Genomic DNA, 14,722 nt, shown 5'->3' with positions numbered 1-14,722 from the left:
AAAAGGCGACTTACAACCAGTCCTCGCGCTTACGACCATTGCAGCGATCCCCCCCCCGAGGTCACATGATCAAAATTCAGACTTGACCCGTATTTATGACGGTCGCAGCATCCCCGGGCTCATGGGATCCCCTTTTTGTGACTTTCTGACACGGGAAGCCGGATTTGCTTAACAACTTGTTCCTCGCTTAACGGCACTTGGCATTCGTGTTTACGTACGACGGCCCTGGAGACACACGATCGCCATTTTTGCGAACTTCCCAGCCGGCTTCTGACAAGCGAAGTCAACGGAGGAAGCCGGATTCACTTAATGACTGCCTGATTCATTTAATAACTGCCTGTGGTCGCTAAATAGCACACACACCCCAAAAAGAAATAAGACCACCACCTTAACAATCACCCTGCTTAGGCGCAAAAACGGTGGCCATAAGTCGAGGAATAGCTGTAAATGTTTTCCTTGGCCTTAAGCCATTTGTCGGAAATGATGTCGGGTCTCCGGCTTGGGCGGACGGGCGGGGTTAGATTAGATGACCTACAAGGTCCCTTCCAACTCTGTTAATCTATCTATGGCTTATTCGCAGTGCTGGTTTTTTGGGGGGGAAAAACCTTTTAAAATTAATTTGACCCTCCGCCCAGATTCGTTTCATTACCAGATGGGCGTCCGATAAATTCAAGAAATAACGAAATAAAAATAAATAAATTCAGAAATGGGAGAGGCAAAAATTACTTCTTGGTTCTCTCCTTCGGCAGGGCCGGATACCAAATTAATGCAAAACAGCGGCCGCACGAAATTCAAGAGGACTAGCATTGACCGTTTGATGAATACTTTGGTGCTTTGGGTACGTGAGCCCCTCCCCTTCCGTGCCCATGTTTCAAATCCAGTACTCCCAGCTCTCGGGCATGGGGTAGACACTGAGCGCTCTTTTAGTTTCCGGGATGAGAAACAGAGGCAGAGAATTTTCTGGGAATGCTCCACCAGGGGGCAGTCAAGTCCTTTGTCCCGCTCTGCAGGGTGGTCGTCCGCAGAATGTAGGAAAGTGGATTTTTACTGGACTTCATTAATTTCCTTCCATCTCAATCCGGGGAAATTGGCTCTCTGTCCTTCACCACCATTCTGGATTCCTCAAAGCTGCCCGACGGCAATGCCTGAGTGGATTTGAAGTTGTAATCCAGAATCTCTTGAAATTGACCGCTTGACCCGTGGAATTGACCACAGGGGGATGACAAGGGACACGATAAAAGGGATGAAAGGGAATTCGTGTAGGTGGGGACAAAGAGGGACGCCGTGTAGCTTCTCCCTTTCTGCTCCTTTTATTCAAAGGGGAAGTATTGAAATTGATACCCTGGAATGTGGAATTGACCACCTGGGGATGAAAACCGCCAGAAAAATAGAGGGGAACTTCATATAGGTGGCGATAAAGAGGAAACGGCATCTTGCAGCTTCTTCCTTTCTGCTCCTTTGTCCAAACTCAACTGTTGAAATTGACCTCCTCAAATGTGGGAATTGACCACATCGCGATTAAAAATAAAAGGGACAGGAGATAAGAGTGGACAAAGAGGAAAGACCGTCTTGCTTCTCCCCTTTCTCCTGTGTCCAAACCGATCTGTGATTTCCCACCGGCAGATTTTCGGGTTCCTGGTCTGCATGGGGGTGATCCTGGCTATCGGCAATTCCATTTGGGAATACGAAGTGGGCGTGTGCTTCCAGATTTATTTGCCGTGGGACAAAGTGGTGGACAATGCCTTCTTGTCCGGGTTCCTGGCCTTCTGGTCTTACATCATCATCCTCAATACCGTAGTTCCCATCTCTCTCTACGTCAGGTGGGCCTCCTTTTTTTTCTCTTTTGAGCTGAAGTTTTCCTTTACTTCCTTCCCTTCCCTTCCTTTCCTTCCCCTTTCCTTTCCTTTCTTCCTTCCCTTTTCCTTTCCTCTTTCCTTTCCTTCCCCTCTCTTCTCTACTCTACTCTACTCTACTCTACTCTACTCTACTCTACTCTACTCCATTCTCTCTTCTGTTCTGTTCTGTTCTGTTCTGTTCTCTTCTCTTCTCTTCTCTTCTCTTCTCTTCTCTTCTCTTCTCCTCTCCTCTCCTCTCCTCTCCTCTCCTCTCCTCTCATCTCTTCTGGTTTCTTCACCGTTTTTCTCTCTTCTCTTCTCTTCTCTTCTCTTCTCTTCTCTTCTCTTCTCTACTCTACTCTACTCTACTCTACTCTACTCTACTCTACTCCATTCTCTCTTCTCTTCTCCTTCTCCTTCTCCTTCTCCTTCTCCTTCTCCTTCTCCTTTCTCTTCTACTCTACTCTACTCTACTCTACTCCATTCTCTCTTCTCTTCTCTTCTCTTCTCCTCTCCTCTCCTCCATTTTCTCTTCTCTTCTCTTCTCTTCTCTTCTCTTCTCTTCTCTTCTCTTCTCTTCTCTCTTCCCTTCCTTCCCTTCCCTTCCTTCCCTTCTCTTCTCTTCTCTTCTCTTCTCTTCTCTTCTCTTCTCTTCTCTTCTCTTCTCTTCTCTTCTCTTCTCTTCTCTTCTCTTCTCCTTTTCCTTCCTTCCTTGCCTTCCATCTTCTAGTCTCCTCATCTCTGCTCTCCTCATTTCTCTCCTCTCCTCTTTCCTTTCTCTCTCTTTTTTTAAAAATCTCTTTTCCTTTTGTTTTTTTTCCTGCATGACTGTTTCTCTCTCACTCTGTAGCCCCCAGGTAAGAAATCTCCTTCCCGTGTTTTTACAAAACTCTGGGTGGGAACCGAATTTCCCTTTGATGTTGGCTTGTGGCATTTCCTGCCTCCCTTCCCCACCCCCGCCCACATCCCCTTCCTCCTTCCTTCCAAGGTCGCGGCAAAATCAGGCCCCCCTGCCCACCCCATTCATCGAACCCTCCCGGGGGGGAGGGGGCTGTTCTTTTATGGATTGCTCATTTCCTGTGGACTCACTCAAGCAGACCCTCACCCTGAAAAAAGAAATAAGGATGCCCAGGAAGCATATCAACCCAAAAGAAGAGAGTCTCCATGGGTAGGAGCACTCTATCTTAGAACTCAGGAGACTGAGGCTGAGGGGCAAACAGCTCTTGTCATTGGACCCTCCCAGAAAACCAATCCGATTGGCAGCTCTTTCTCTATCCATTTACCTCTTTATCATCTGTCTGTCTGTCTATCCATCTATCTGCCTGCCTGCCTGTCTGTCTATCTATCTCTTTATCATCTATATATCTATCTGTCTGTCTGTCTATCTATCTATCTATCTATCTATCTATCACCTGCCTACCTACCCCTATCATCCATGCATCCATCCATCTATCTATCTATCTATCTATCTATCTATCTATCTATCTATCTATCATCTGTCTATCTATCTATCTATCTATCTATCTATCTATCATCTGCCTACCTACCCCTATCATCTGTCTGTCTGTCTGTCTGTCTGTCTATCCATCTATCTATCTATCTATCTATCTATCTATCTATCTATCTATCTATCTATCATCTATCTGTCCGTCTATCTATCTATCTATCTATCTATCTATCTATCTATCATCTGCCTACCTACCCCTATCATCTGTCTGTCTGTCTGTCTGTCTGTCTGTCTGTCTATCTATCTATCTATCTATCTATCTATCATCTGTCCGTCCATCCATCCATCGTTTTTAAAGCTGAATTTTAAATTTGTGGTCTTTATTTATCGTTTTAACGTTGGATAGGCTGTATTTTTATCACACGACCACAAGCTGCGAGTGGGCGGCATAGAAGGTCAACAAACCGATAAAAAATAAATTAAACCAAGGGTGGGGAGAGAGAAATGGCCTTAAGGGGTTTGGGGGCCTCCTTTCAGTGGGTTTCAGGGGTTCCCAACGGCCCCCACTTTCTTTCCGGCAGTGTGGAGGTGATCCGTCTGGGTCACAGCTACTTCATCAACTGGGACAAGAAAATGTATTGCGGGAAACGGTGCACGCCGGCCGAAGCCCGGACCACGACGCTAAACGAGGAATTGGGACAGGTGGAATATATATTTTCGGACAAAACGGGGACCCTAACCCAGAACATCATGGTCTTCAGCAAGTGCTCCATCAACGGGCGCAGCTACGGTGAGCCTTCCGTCCCTCGGTCGTCTCGGTGCCATCATTCTGGGCGAAATTAGCGTCCTAAGTTGAGGACTGCCTTTATTTGGAAGGATGGGCGGTTTGCGTCCTCTTTCCCCCCCAATTCTGAGCCTCGGTTTGTTTGGGTTTTTTTTTTGGTAGGCGATGCATTGGATGATCTTGGATACAAGGCTGAGCTGGGAAAGGTAATACGCCGGCACTTTGGTCTAGTGGTTAGGGCAAGGAAACAGGCGACGGGGAGTTCTAGTTCTGCCTTAAGGCATGCAAGCTGATTGGGTGACTTTGGGCGATCGCCAGGAGACGGGAGTTCTAGTCCTGCCTTAGGCAGGAAAGCCAACTGGGTGACTTTGCACCAATCACCAGGAGACGGGAGTTCTAGTCCTGCCTTAGGCAGGAAAGCCAACTGGGTGACTTTGCACCAATCACCAGGAGACGGGGAGTTCTAGTCCCGCCTTAGGCATGAAAGCGAACTGGGTGACTTGGGGCCAATCACCAGGAGACGGGGAGTTCTAGTCCCGCCTTAGGCATGAAAGCCAACTGGGTGACTTTGGGCCAATCACCAGGAGACGGGGAGTTCTAGTCCTGCCTTAAGGCATGAAAGCTGATTGGGTGACTTGGGGCCAATCACCAGGAGACGGGGAGTTCTAGTCCTGCCTTAAGGCATGAAAGCTGATTGGGTGACTTTGGGCCAATCACCAGGAGACGGGGAGTTCTAGTCCTGCCTTAGGCATGAAAGCCTATAATTTTTTGTACACTCCAAAGCTGGTTCTAACTGCCTATTTCTCCTCTTCCTTCCTCAAAAGAAAACGGATCCTGTGGATTTTTCCTTCAACTCACTGGCCGATCCCACGTTTACCTTCTGGGACACCGGACTTTTGGAAGCGGTCAAGCTGGGTGACCTCCACGTCCACGAGTTTTTCCGGCTGCTCTCCCTCTGCCACACCGTCATGTCTGAAGAGAAGTGCCCAGGTTGGGAAGGGGAATTCGAAGGCCATCTCTGAAAGAAAAGAAGTTTGGGAGATGAGGGATTGTGTACGGAATCAGTCTGGAAGCAGTCACCTTTCTTTCTTTCTTTTCTTTTCTTTCTTTCTTTCTTTCTTTCTTTCTTTCTTTCTTTCTTTCTTTCTTTCTTTCTTTCTTTCTTTCTTTCTTTCTTTCTTTCTTTCCTTCCTTCCTTCCTTCCTTCCTTCCTTCCTTCCTTCCTTCCTTCCTTCCTTCCTTCCTTCCTCTCCCAATATCCTTGCTTTCTCTCTCCTTCTCTCCCAATATCCTTCCTTCTCTTCTCTTCTCTTCTCTTCTCTTCTCGTCTCCTCTCCTCTCCTCTCCTCTCCTCTCCTCTCCCCTCCTTCCTTCCTTCCTTCCTCTCTCCCAATATCCTTCCTTTATCCCTCCCTCCCACCCTCCTTCCCAATCTCCATCCATCCTTCTTTCCTTCCTTCCCCCTCTCTCTTCCATGACCTTCCTTCTCTCCATTTTTCCTTCCTTCCTTTTTTCCTTCTTTCTTTTCATCCATCCATCTCTTCTCTACTCCTTCCTTCCTTCCTTCCTTCCTTCCTTCCCCTGTAACAGGAGAATTGTACTACAAAGCCCAGTCTCCTGATGAGGGCGCCTTGGTGACGGCCGCCCGCAATTTCGGCTTTGTGTTCCGTGGACGCACCCCGAAAACGATCACGGTGCAGGAGCTGGGGCACCCCGTCACTTACCAACTCCTGGCCATCTTGGACTTCAACAACGTGCGCAAACGGATGTCCGTCATTGGTGAGGACGTCGCAGGGGGTCTTAGAAGCTTTTGGGTGGGAGAACCTGATTACAAGTAAATACATTTTATATCTCCCCTTGTAAAACCCTTTCCTTCTTTCCTTCCCCTGCCTTCCTCTCATTGCCTTTTCTTTCCTTCCTTCTTTCCTTCCTCCCTCCCTCCTTCCTTCTATCCTTCCTTCCCTCCTTCCTTCTCATTGCTCCTTCCTTCTTCCTTTCCTTCTCACTCTTCTTCCTTCCTTCCTTCTTTTTGCCCTCTCTCCTTCTTTCTATCCTCCCTTCCCTTCCTCCTTCTCATTACCTTTTCTTTCCTTCTTTCCTCCATCCCTCCTTTATTTTTTCTGTCCTTCCTTCCCTCCCTCCTTCCTTCCTTCCTTCCTTCCCTCCTTCCTTCCTTCTTCCTTCCCTCCCTCCTTCTCATTCCCTTTTCTTTCCTTCCTTCTTTCCTCTATACCTCCTTTCTTTCTTCTTCCCTCCCTCCTTCCTTCCTCCTTCCTTCCTTCCTTCCTTCCTTCCTTCCTTCCTTCCTTCCTTCCTTCCTTCCTTCCTTCCTCCTCCAGTGAGGAATCCCCAGGAGCCAGATCCGCCTTTACTCCAAAGGGGCCGACGTCATCCTCTTGGAGCGGCTTTTTCCCAGCAACCAAGATCTCTACAACGTCACCACCGACCATCTCAACGTAGGTGGCCCACAACCCCCGGGGTGTATGTGTGTGTGTGTGTGTGCGTCTCTATTTGTGCGGGTGCCAATCATGCTCGAAAGGGGCCGAGGGCGGGGCTTGTTTTGGGGCGGGGGGGGAGCCCTTCTCTTCCCACCCTCCATTTCCTCCTGGTCTTAGGAATACGCGGGCGAGGGTCTGCGGACGCTGGTGCTGGCCTATCGGGATCTGGACGAGAAATATTTCGCCGGCTGGGCGGAGCGGCTGGAGGAAGCCTCGCTTAACGGCGAGGGTCGCGAAGAGCGGATTGCTCGGCTTTACGAGGAGGTGGAAAACGACCTGGTGGTGGGTGCCGAGACCCTCCCCCCTTTTTCTTATTTCGGGTGTCCCCTCCCTCCCTCCTGGTCCTCCCCCCCCATTGCTCTTTTGAATGTCCTTTCGTCGAATTTCTTTCGACAAAAGAGATTTCCCCCAATCTGGTGCAGCCGTTCCTTGATTTACGGCCACAACTGAGGAACCCAGATTTCTGTTGCTAAGCGAGACCGTCGTGAGGCGAGCTTCTCCCCCGTTTTGATGGCCTTGCTTGTTGCTGAGGGAATCCCTGCCGTTGTTAACTTAGGAACACGGTTGTTAACTGAATCTGGCCTTGGTTGGTTAAGTGAATTGCGCCTTGGTCGTTAAATGAATCAGGCCTTGGTCATTAAGTGAATCGGGCCTCAGTTGTTAAGTGAATCAGGCCTTGTCATTAAGTGAATCAAGCCTCAGTCATTAAGTGAATCAGACCTCGGTTATTAAGTGAATCAGGCCTCAGTTGTTAAGTGAATTTGGCTCTCCCGCTGACTTGGCTGGGAGGAAGGTCGCAAAAATGATTGCCCCGACCGTTGTAAGTACGAGTCCATGGCCCGAGCGCCTGAATTTGGATCCCATGACCCTGGGGAAGGCCGCGACGGTCGTAAAGTATGAAAAAACCGCTCCTAAGTCACCGATGCAACTTCAAACGGTCACTAAATGAAGCGTCGTAAGTCGAGGGTAAACCCTCTCTCCTGCAGCTGCTGGGAGCCACGGCCATCGAGGATAAACTGCAGCAGGGAGTTCCGGAGACGCTGGCGCTTCTCAGCTTGGCCAACATTAAGATCTGGGTCTTGACGGGGGACAAACAAGGTGAGGCTTAGTTTAATGTTGGGTTTCCATCCTGGGTTGCTTCGTCCGTTTCGTTTCTCTTCTTCGTGTCTTCGTGTTGTGTTTCAGGGGTTTCTGTGTGTGTGTTTTTTGGATGTGGTTTCTCTTTTACACTTTGTGTTTCCTTTTCGTTTTGTTGTTTTTCTCAAAGTTTTCTTTGCATATGTTTCCTTTCTCTCTTTGCGTTTTTTTGTTTCCTCCCTTCCTCTTTCTACCTTCTTTCCTTCTTCTTTTCTTTTTCTTTCTTCCCCTTTTTCTTCCTCCCTCCCTCCCAATTTCCCCCCTCCCTCTTTCTTTCTTTCCTGTCTTCTTTCTTTCTTCTTCCTTTCTTTCCTTTCCTTTTTTCTTCCTTCCTTCCCAATTTCTTTCCTTCCCCTCCCTTCCTTCCTTCCTTCCTTCCTTCCTTCCTTCCTTCCTTCCTTCCTTCCTTCCTTTCTTTCTTTCTTTCTTTCTTTCTTTCTTTCTTTCTTTCTTTCTTTCTTTCTTTCTTCTTTCTTTTCCTTCTTTCCTTCCTTCCTTCCTTTCTTCTTCCTTCCTTCCTTCCTCCCTTCCTCCTTCCTTCCTTCCTTCCTTCCTTCCTTCCCTGCCTCCCTTTCTCTATTGATTCTTTTTACGTATTTTTACATGTGATTTCTTCCTTCTGTTCATCTTTTCCTTTGTGTATGTGCACGCATGTGGCTCCTTTCTCTCTTTGTGTTTTCTCTCTCTCTCTCTCTTTCTTTCGGTCTTCTATTGTTTTTCTGGTTCTCGTGTCTTCTTCAAATCTTTGTTTTGCAATTTCACTTTTGGGGGCCTGGTGTGGTTTTTCTCGGGGGGGAGGGGAAAATGCGGTCTATCTTTTTCCCTACCTCCAAACTCTGAGTGCCCCAGGACACCGAGGCCCATCTAAAGCAGGGAAGGGGGAACCCTCCTCCCTCCCCGGTTGCACAGATAAATATGGGACCTGTAGTCCAGTGGTGCTGAAGGAGAGTTGGGCTCAATGGCCCCTGACTTCAGACCCTCCACTGCCTCCCCTTCCCCAGAGACCGCGGTCAACATCGGCTACTCCTGCAAGATGCTGACAGACGAAATGACGGAAGTCTTTATCATTTCCGGACAGACCGTCTTCGAGGTCCGGCAAGAGCTGCGGTGAGTTGATCATTGTCCAACAGTAGATATCCGACATTAAGACAATAAAGATCACAAACTTAAAATTCAGCTTTAAAAACTTTATGCTTTTGGACTACAGATCCCATGAGCTCTTGCTAGCCAAGCCTAATGGGAGTTGAAATCCGATAGATAGGTAGGTAGGTAGGTAGGTAGGTAGATAGATAGATAGATAGATAGATAGATAGATAGATAGGCACTGTAAGATAGATGATAGATAGATAGATAGATAGATAGATAGATACTGTAAGATAGATGATAGATAGATAGATAGATAGATAGATAGATAGATAGATAGATAGATAGATAGATAGATACTGTAAGATAGATGATAGATAGATAGATAGATAGATAGATAGATAGATAGATAGATAGATAGACACTGTAAGAGATAGATAGATAGATAGATAGATAGATAGATAGATAGATAGATAGATAGATAGATAGATAGATAGATAGATAGATAGATAGATAGATAGATAGATAGATAGATAGATAGATAGATAGATAGATAGATAGATAGATAGATAGATAGACAGACAGACAGACAGACAGACAGGCAGTGTAAGATAGATAGATAGATAGATAGATAGATAGATAGATAGATAGATAGATAGATAGATAGATAGAGAGAGAAATAGTTGATGGATAGATAGATGATAGATAGATAGATGGAGATAGAAAATAGATAGAGGTAGGTAGGTAGGTAAAGTAGATGGATGATGGATGGATAGATATAGAATGGGATGGATAGACAGAGATAGAATGAGTAGAGAGATGATAGAGAGATAAACATAAGTATGTTAAAAGTTAAGGTGTTTTCTTTTTCTGCTGCTGGTGGGGAAATCCCTCCCCTCTTGGCCCCCTATATATATATACGTGTGTGTGTGTGTGTGTGTGTATATATATTTCCAACCCTTGAGCCCTAGTAACAGTGGCCTTCCTCCTTTCCTTTGGGCCTCCCCCCCCCCTTGGGCAGGAAGGCCCGAGAGAAGCTGATGGACGCCTCGCGGTCGATGGGCAACGGGTTCACCCTGCAGGAGAAGCTCTCCGCCTCGAAGCTGACCTCCGTCCTGGAGGCCGTCGCCGGAGAATACGCCTTGGTCATCAACGGACACAGTCTGGTACGGAGGGAGGCGGCTGCTTTGGCGCTCCCACCTGTAGAATTTCCAAAGGGGGGGGGGCTTTAGAGACCATCGAGATGATCCTCCTCCTTGCCTCCCTCCCTTCCCTCTTTTTTTCCATCTTCTCCTGTCTCTTTCCTTCCTTCCTTCCTTTCTTCCTTCCTTCCTCCATCCATCCCTCCTCCACTCCTTCCTTTCTACTAATCTCCTTCCTTCCATCCATTCTTATTTCTTCCTTTCCTTCCTCCCACCCTTCCTGTTCTCCATCTTCTCCTCTCCTTTCTTTTCTTTCCTTCCTTCATTTCCTCCTTCCTTTCCTCCCTTTCTTCTCTTTTCTTCCTTCCTTCCTTCCTCTGTCCATCTCTCCTTCCTTCCTTCCTTGCATCCGTCCTTCTTCCTTCCTCCCTTCCTGTTCTCCATCTTTCCTTCCTTCCTTCCTTCCTTCCTTCCTTCCTTCCTTCCTTCCTTCCTTCCTTCCTTCCTTCCTTCCTGAGAGTAGCCAGTCCAGGTAGCAACAGGAAGAAAAGCTTATTCTAAGGTAGACTGCTGCTGGCCATAGAGGCACCATTAAACCCCCCCAAATCCTTCCAAGGCCTGAATCCATAAACAGCCGGAGTGCTTCCCCCTCACCCCCGCAAACCCCGCTTTCCTTCCCAGGCCCACGCGCTGGAGGCCGACATGGAATTGGAGTTCCTGGAGACAGCCTGCGCTTGTAAGGCAGTCATCTGTTGCCGCGTGACGCCCTTGCAGAAGGCCCAAGTGGTGGAGCTGGTCAAGAAGTACAAGAAGGCCGTGACGCTGGCCATCGGGGACGGGGCGAACGACGTCAGCATGATCAAAAGTGAGTCTTCCAGGCGCAAAACCTGGGAGGGAAATGGCCGCTCGGACCAGGAGGGGTGGATTCTGGGAAACGAAGTCCCTGCGTTGCGAGGGGGCGGGGCTATCTCAGACTCCTCCGCTGTCGATTCATCAAACGTTCCTAGGCCTGTTTTAGTAGCCGCCATAAAAAGGAGAGGAAAGCGGAAGTAACATTCCAACTCTTCTCTTGAAAAGGTTGTAACTAAACTACCGGAGCTTTCGCCCGCGAATATATTTTATTGGAGAATCTGATTGATGACACACCCAGGAGGAGGGAGGGGGGAACGGGGTCACAGGGGACTGTCAATGACGTAGGCCAGAGTTGGCTTCATCCAGGGCGGCAGTGCCAGGATGTCGCCTCTAAATGAATCCGTGGAAGTTTTTTGAAGTTTGGCTCGAGGATCCCGATTCAATTAGGGCGATTGCTGGAATCCTGACACCTGCCTTATCTGCAAATGCCAGGGGAATTCTGGGGGATCGAAGTCCTCCGGGTGGGAGAGGCCGTTCCCAGAGTTCTCAGACTTTCCCATGAGGACTGGGGAATTCTGGGAAAGTTGGGAGAGACTGTCTTGTCCACGAGGACTGGGGGATTCTGGGAATTTGGGAGTCCCCGGGTCGGAAGGGGAGTGTCCCAGAATTCTCAACCTTGTCCACCATGGAGACTGAGGGAATTCTGGGGAATAAAAGTCCCCAGATTGGGAGGGGCCTAAAATCCTCAGCTTGTCCACAAGGACTGGGGAATTCTGGGAAGGAAGGACGTCCTCCCAATCAGGAGACGGCTTGCCAGAATTTTCAGTCTTGTCCACAAAGATTGGAGGATTCTGGGAATTGAAGTCCTCAGGTGGGGAGGGGCCACCCCCGAAGGCTCCGCCTCGTGCATAACAAGGACTGAGGAATCCTGGGAGTTGAAGTCCCCAGATCGCATCCCCAGAATCCTCAGGACTGTGGGACCCTGGGAACGGTAGTTTCCCGGCGTTGAAGACGACGGCCTTGATTGCTTGTCTTGTCTGCCTTTCCTTCCGGATTCGTGGCAGCCGCCCACATCGGCGTGGGCATCAGTGGTCAGGAGGGCATCCAAGCTGTGCTGGCATCCGACTACTCCTTCTCCCAGTTCAAATTCCTCCAGCGCCTGCTCCTCGTTCACGGACGCTGGTCGTATCTCCGCATGTGTAAATTCCTCTGTTACTTCTTCTACAAGAACTTTGCCTTCACCATGGTGCATTTCTGGTTCGGCTTCTTCTGTGGCTTCTCAGCCCAGGTAATGGAGCCAGGCACCGGGTGTCGGCTGGGGAGGGGGGGGCTGGTGGATGGTGGGGGGGGCGGCCCAAACAACCCCCCACCCTAATTCATCCTTTCTTTCTCTCCACGCAAAGACCGTGTACGATCAGTACTTTATCACGCTGTACAACATTGTTTACACCTCGTTGCCCGTCCTCGCCATGGGGGTCTTTGATCAGGTCAGTCTGTGCCCCCCCCCGTGGGAGAGCGGGGGAGGGGAGGGAGAAGAGGAAGGCAGCTGAGTGAGAAAGGAGAAGGAAGGATAAAAGAGAAAGGAGAAGGAAGGAAGGATAAAAGAGAAAGAAGGAAGGAAGGATAAGAGAGAAAGGAGAAGGAAGGATAAGAGAAAGGAGAAGGAAGGAAGGAGAAGAGAAAGGAGAAGGAAGGAAGGATAAGAGAGAAAGGATAAGAAAGGAAGGAGAAGAGAGAAAGGAGAAGGAAGGAAGGATAAGAGAAAAGAGAAGGAAGGAAGGATAAGAGAGAAAGGAGAAGGAAGGTAGGATAAGAGAGAAAGGAGAAGGAAGGAAGGATAAGAGAAAAGAGAAGGAAGGAAGGAGAAGAGAAAGGAGAAGGAAGGTAGGATAAGAGAGAAAGGAGAAGGAAGGAAGGATAAGAAAGAAAGGAGAAGGAAGGTAGGATAAGAGAGAAAGGAGAAGAAAGGAAGGAGAAGAGAAAGGAGAAGGAAGGAAGGATAAGAGAAAAGAGAAGGAAGGAAGGATAAGAAAGAAAGGAGAAGGAAGGAAGGATAAGAGAGAAAGGAGAAGGAAGGAAGGCTAAGAGGAAGAAAAGTAGGGAGGAAAGAAAGAAGAAAGGAGAAGAGAAAGGAGAAGGAAGGAAGGAAGGAAGGAAGGAAGGAAGGAAGGAAGGAAGGAAGGAAATAATCTGGCCAACCAAATTCTGGGCAGCCACTGACCCTTCCTCTCTCTCCCTCCGTCCCTGTCCCTCCCTCCCTCTCTCTCTCTCTCTCCCTCTTTCTCTCTCTCTCTTTCTTCCAGGATGTGCCCGAGCACCGCAGCCTGGAGTACCCCAAACTCTACGAACCGGGGCAGCTGAACCTCCTTTTCAACAAGCGCGAGTTTTTCATCTGCATTGCGCAGGGCATCTACGCCTCCATCTTCATGTTCTTCATCCCTTACGGGGTCTTCAGCGACAACGCCCACCTGGCCGACTACCAGTCCTTCGCCGTCACCGTAGCCACGTCCCTCGTCATCGTGGTCAGCGTCCAGGTGCGTGGCGTGGATCTCCCCACCGCCCCCCGCCTTCTCCGATCTCCGTCCCCTTCCCCCCAAAATAACTGCGCACGAAAACCTCGTTGAGGTCTTCTCCTTGCCCGTTGGCATTCAAATCTCTTGGAGTGGGGTTTGCAGATTGGGGAGGGGGGCCACTGGGGCCCCCTGCCATGGGTTTTACTAAGGATTTGGCACCAAGTGGCGTTTGCCAAAGGCTCCTGGGAATAAGTGCGAAGGAATAAGACGCTGGGGGATCTCCTGGTGGTCACCTTTCCTCTCCCGTCAACAGATCGGCCTGGATACCGGTTTCTGGACGGCCATCAACCACTTTTTCATCTGGGGCAGCCTGGCGGTTTATTTTGCCATCCTCTTCGTCATGCACAGCAACGGCCTGTTCCAGATCTTCCCCAACCAGTTCCGTTTTGTTGGTGAGTCCGGTGGGGAGGGGGGAAAAATAAATACCCTTTCTGTTTTCGGGGTAGGGTGGATAAAAATGGAGGATTTATTTGAAAAAAAAATATATCAAAAGAAAAAAAATCGGGATTTTTTTTGGATTTAAATCGGATTTTTTGGGGATTTAAATCGGGTTTTTTTGGATTTAAATCGGATTTTTTTGGGATTTAAATCGGATTTTTTTTATTAATTTAAATCGGATCTTTTCTTTTCTTTTTATCACATTTATTTTAATCAAATGCTTTTGGAGTAAGAGGCCGTACATATCCTGCAATATTTGGAATTTTGGGTAAATATTCCTTCGGTGAATCCAAGCTCCGAAAGCCAAGATAACATGCCCTGCCTTTATGCGTCCACATAAATTTCACACCAGTGACTCTTTTAAAAGCTACGATTTAAATCGAGTCGATTTCAATCGAGCCTTTTATCGCCAATCTGATTTAGGACACACCCGGGTGGTGGTGGGGGGAGAGGAGGGAACCAGAGTCACAGGGGACCGTCAATGACGTAGGGCAGAGTTGGCTTCATCTAGGGCGGCAGTGCCAGGATGTCGCCTCTAAATGAATCCATGGAAGTTTTTTGAAGTTTGGCTCGAGGATCCCGATTCAATTTGGGCAACCGCTGGAATCCTGACACTTCATTCCCGTCTGCTGGCCTCCTCCCCGTCAACCGTTTTTCTCTCCTTCGTGCCAGGCAATGCCCAAAACACCTTGGCCCAACCTGCGGTGTGGCTCACCATCGCTCTGACCACCGTGGTCTGCATCATGCCCGTCGTTGCCTTCCGCTTCCTCAAACTGGACCTCCGGCCAGAACTCTCAGACACAGTGAGTGAATGCCAGCACGTAGAACCCAGGCCTTCCCTTCTTCGCCTTCCTCTCGGGGAAATTTCCCTCCCTGGGTGGACGGGATGGGGCGGACCCATTTTTTTTTTTAGTTTACGGTGGGTCTCTTGTT

At 48.6% G+C, this 14,722-nt stretch overlaps 1 protein-coding gene across 1 annotated transcript in view; it reads left to right on the top strand.

Moving 5' to 3' along the window:
• ATP8B2 (ATPase phospholipid transporting 8B2) overlaps nt 1-14,722 on the top strand; it is a 49,822-nt gene that overhangs the window by 32,519 nt on the left and 2,581 nt on the right. Inside the window, 18 exon segments of the mRNA XM_087913931.1 lie at nt 750-838; nt 1,624-1,820; nt 3,864-4,072; nt 4,229-4,272; nt 4,891-5,056; nt 5,657-5,845; nt 6,406-6,419; nt 6,421-6,522; nt 6,682-6,846; nt 7,551-7,662; nt 8,703-8,808; nt 9,806-9,950; nt 10,608-10,791; nt 11,843-12,066; nt 12,182-12,265; nt 13,082-13,312; nt 13,605-13,743; nt 14,462-14,592. Coding sequence (XP_087770057.1) covers nt 750-838; nt 1,624-1,820; nt 3,864-4,072; nt 4,229-4,272; nt 4,891-5,056; nt 5,657-5,845; nt 6,406-6,419; nt 6,421-6,522; nt 6,682-6,846; nt 7,551-7,662; nt 8,703-8,808; nt 9,806-9,950; nt 10,608-10,791; nt 11,843-12,066; nt 12,182-12,265; nt 13,082-13,312; nt 13,605-13,743; nt 14,462-14,592 — 2,531 coding nt within the window.

This window comes from Pseudonaja textilis, chromosome 16 (assembly GCF_049901715.1).
Source record: "Pseudonaja textilis isolate UNSWEBS1 chromosome 16, rPseTex1.2, whole genome shotgun sequence".
Lineage (NCBI taxonomy): Eukaryota > Metazoa > Chordata > Lepidosauria > Squamata > Elapidae > Pseudonaja > Pseudonaja textilis.
Note: the sequence above shows the minus strand (reverse complement) of the source record. Positions and strands in the feature narration are given on the sequence as shown.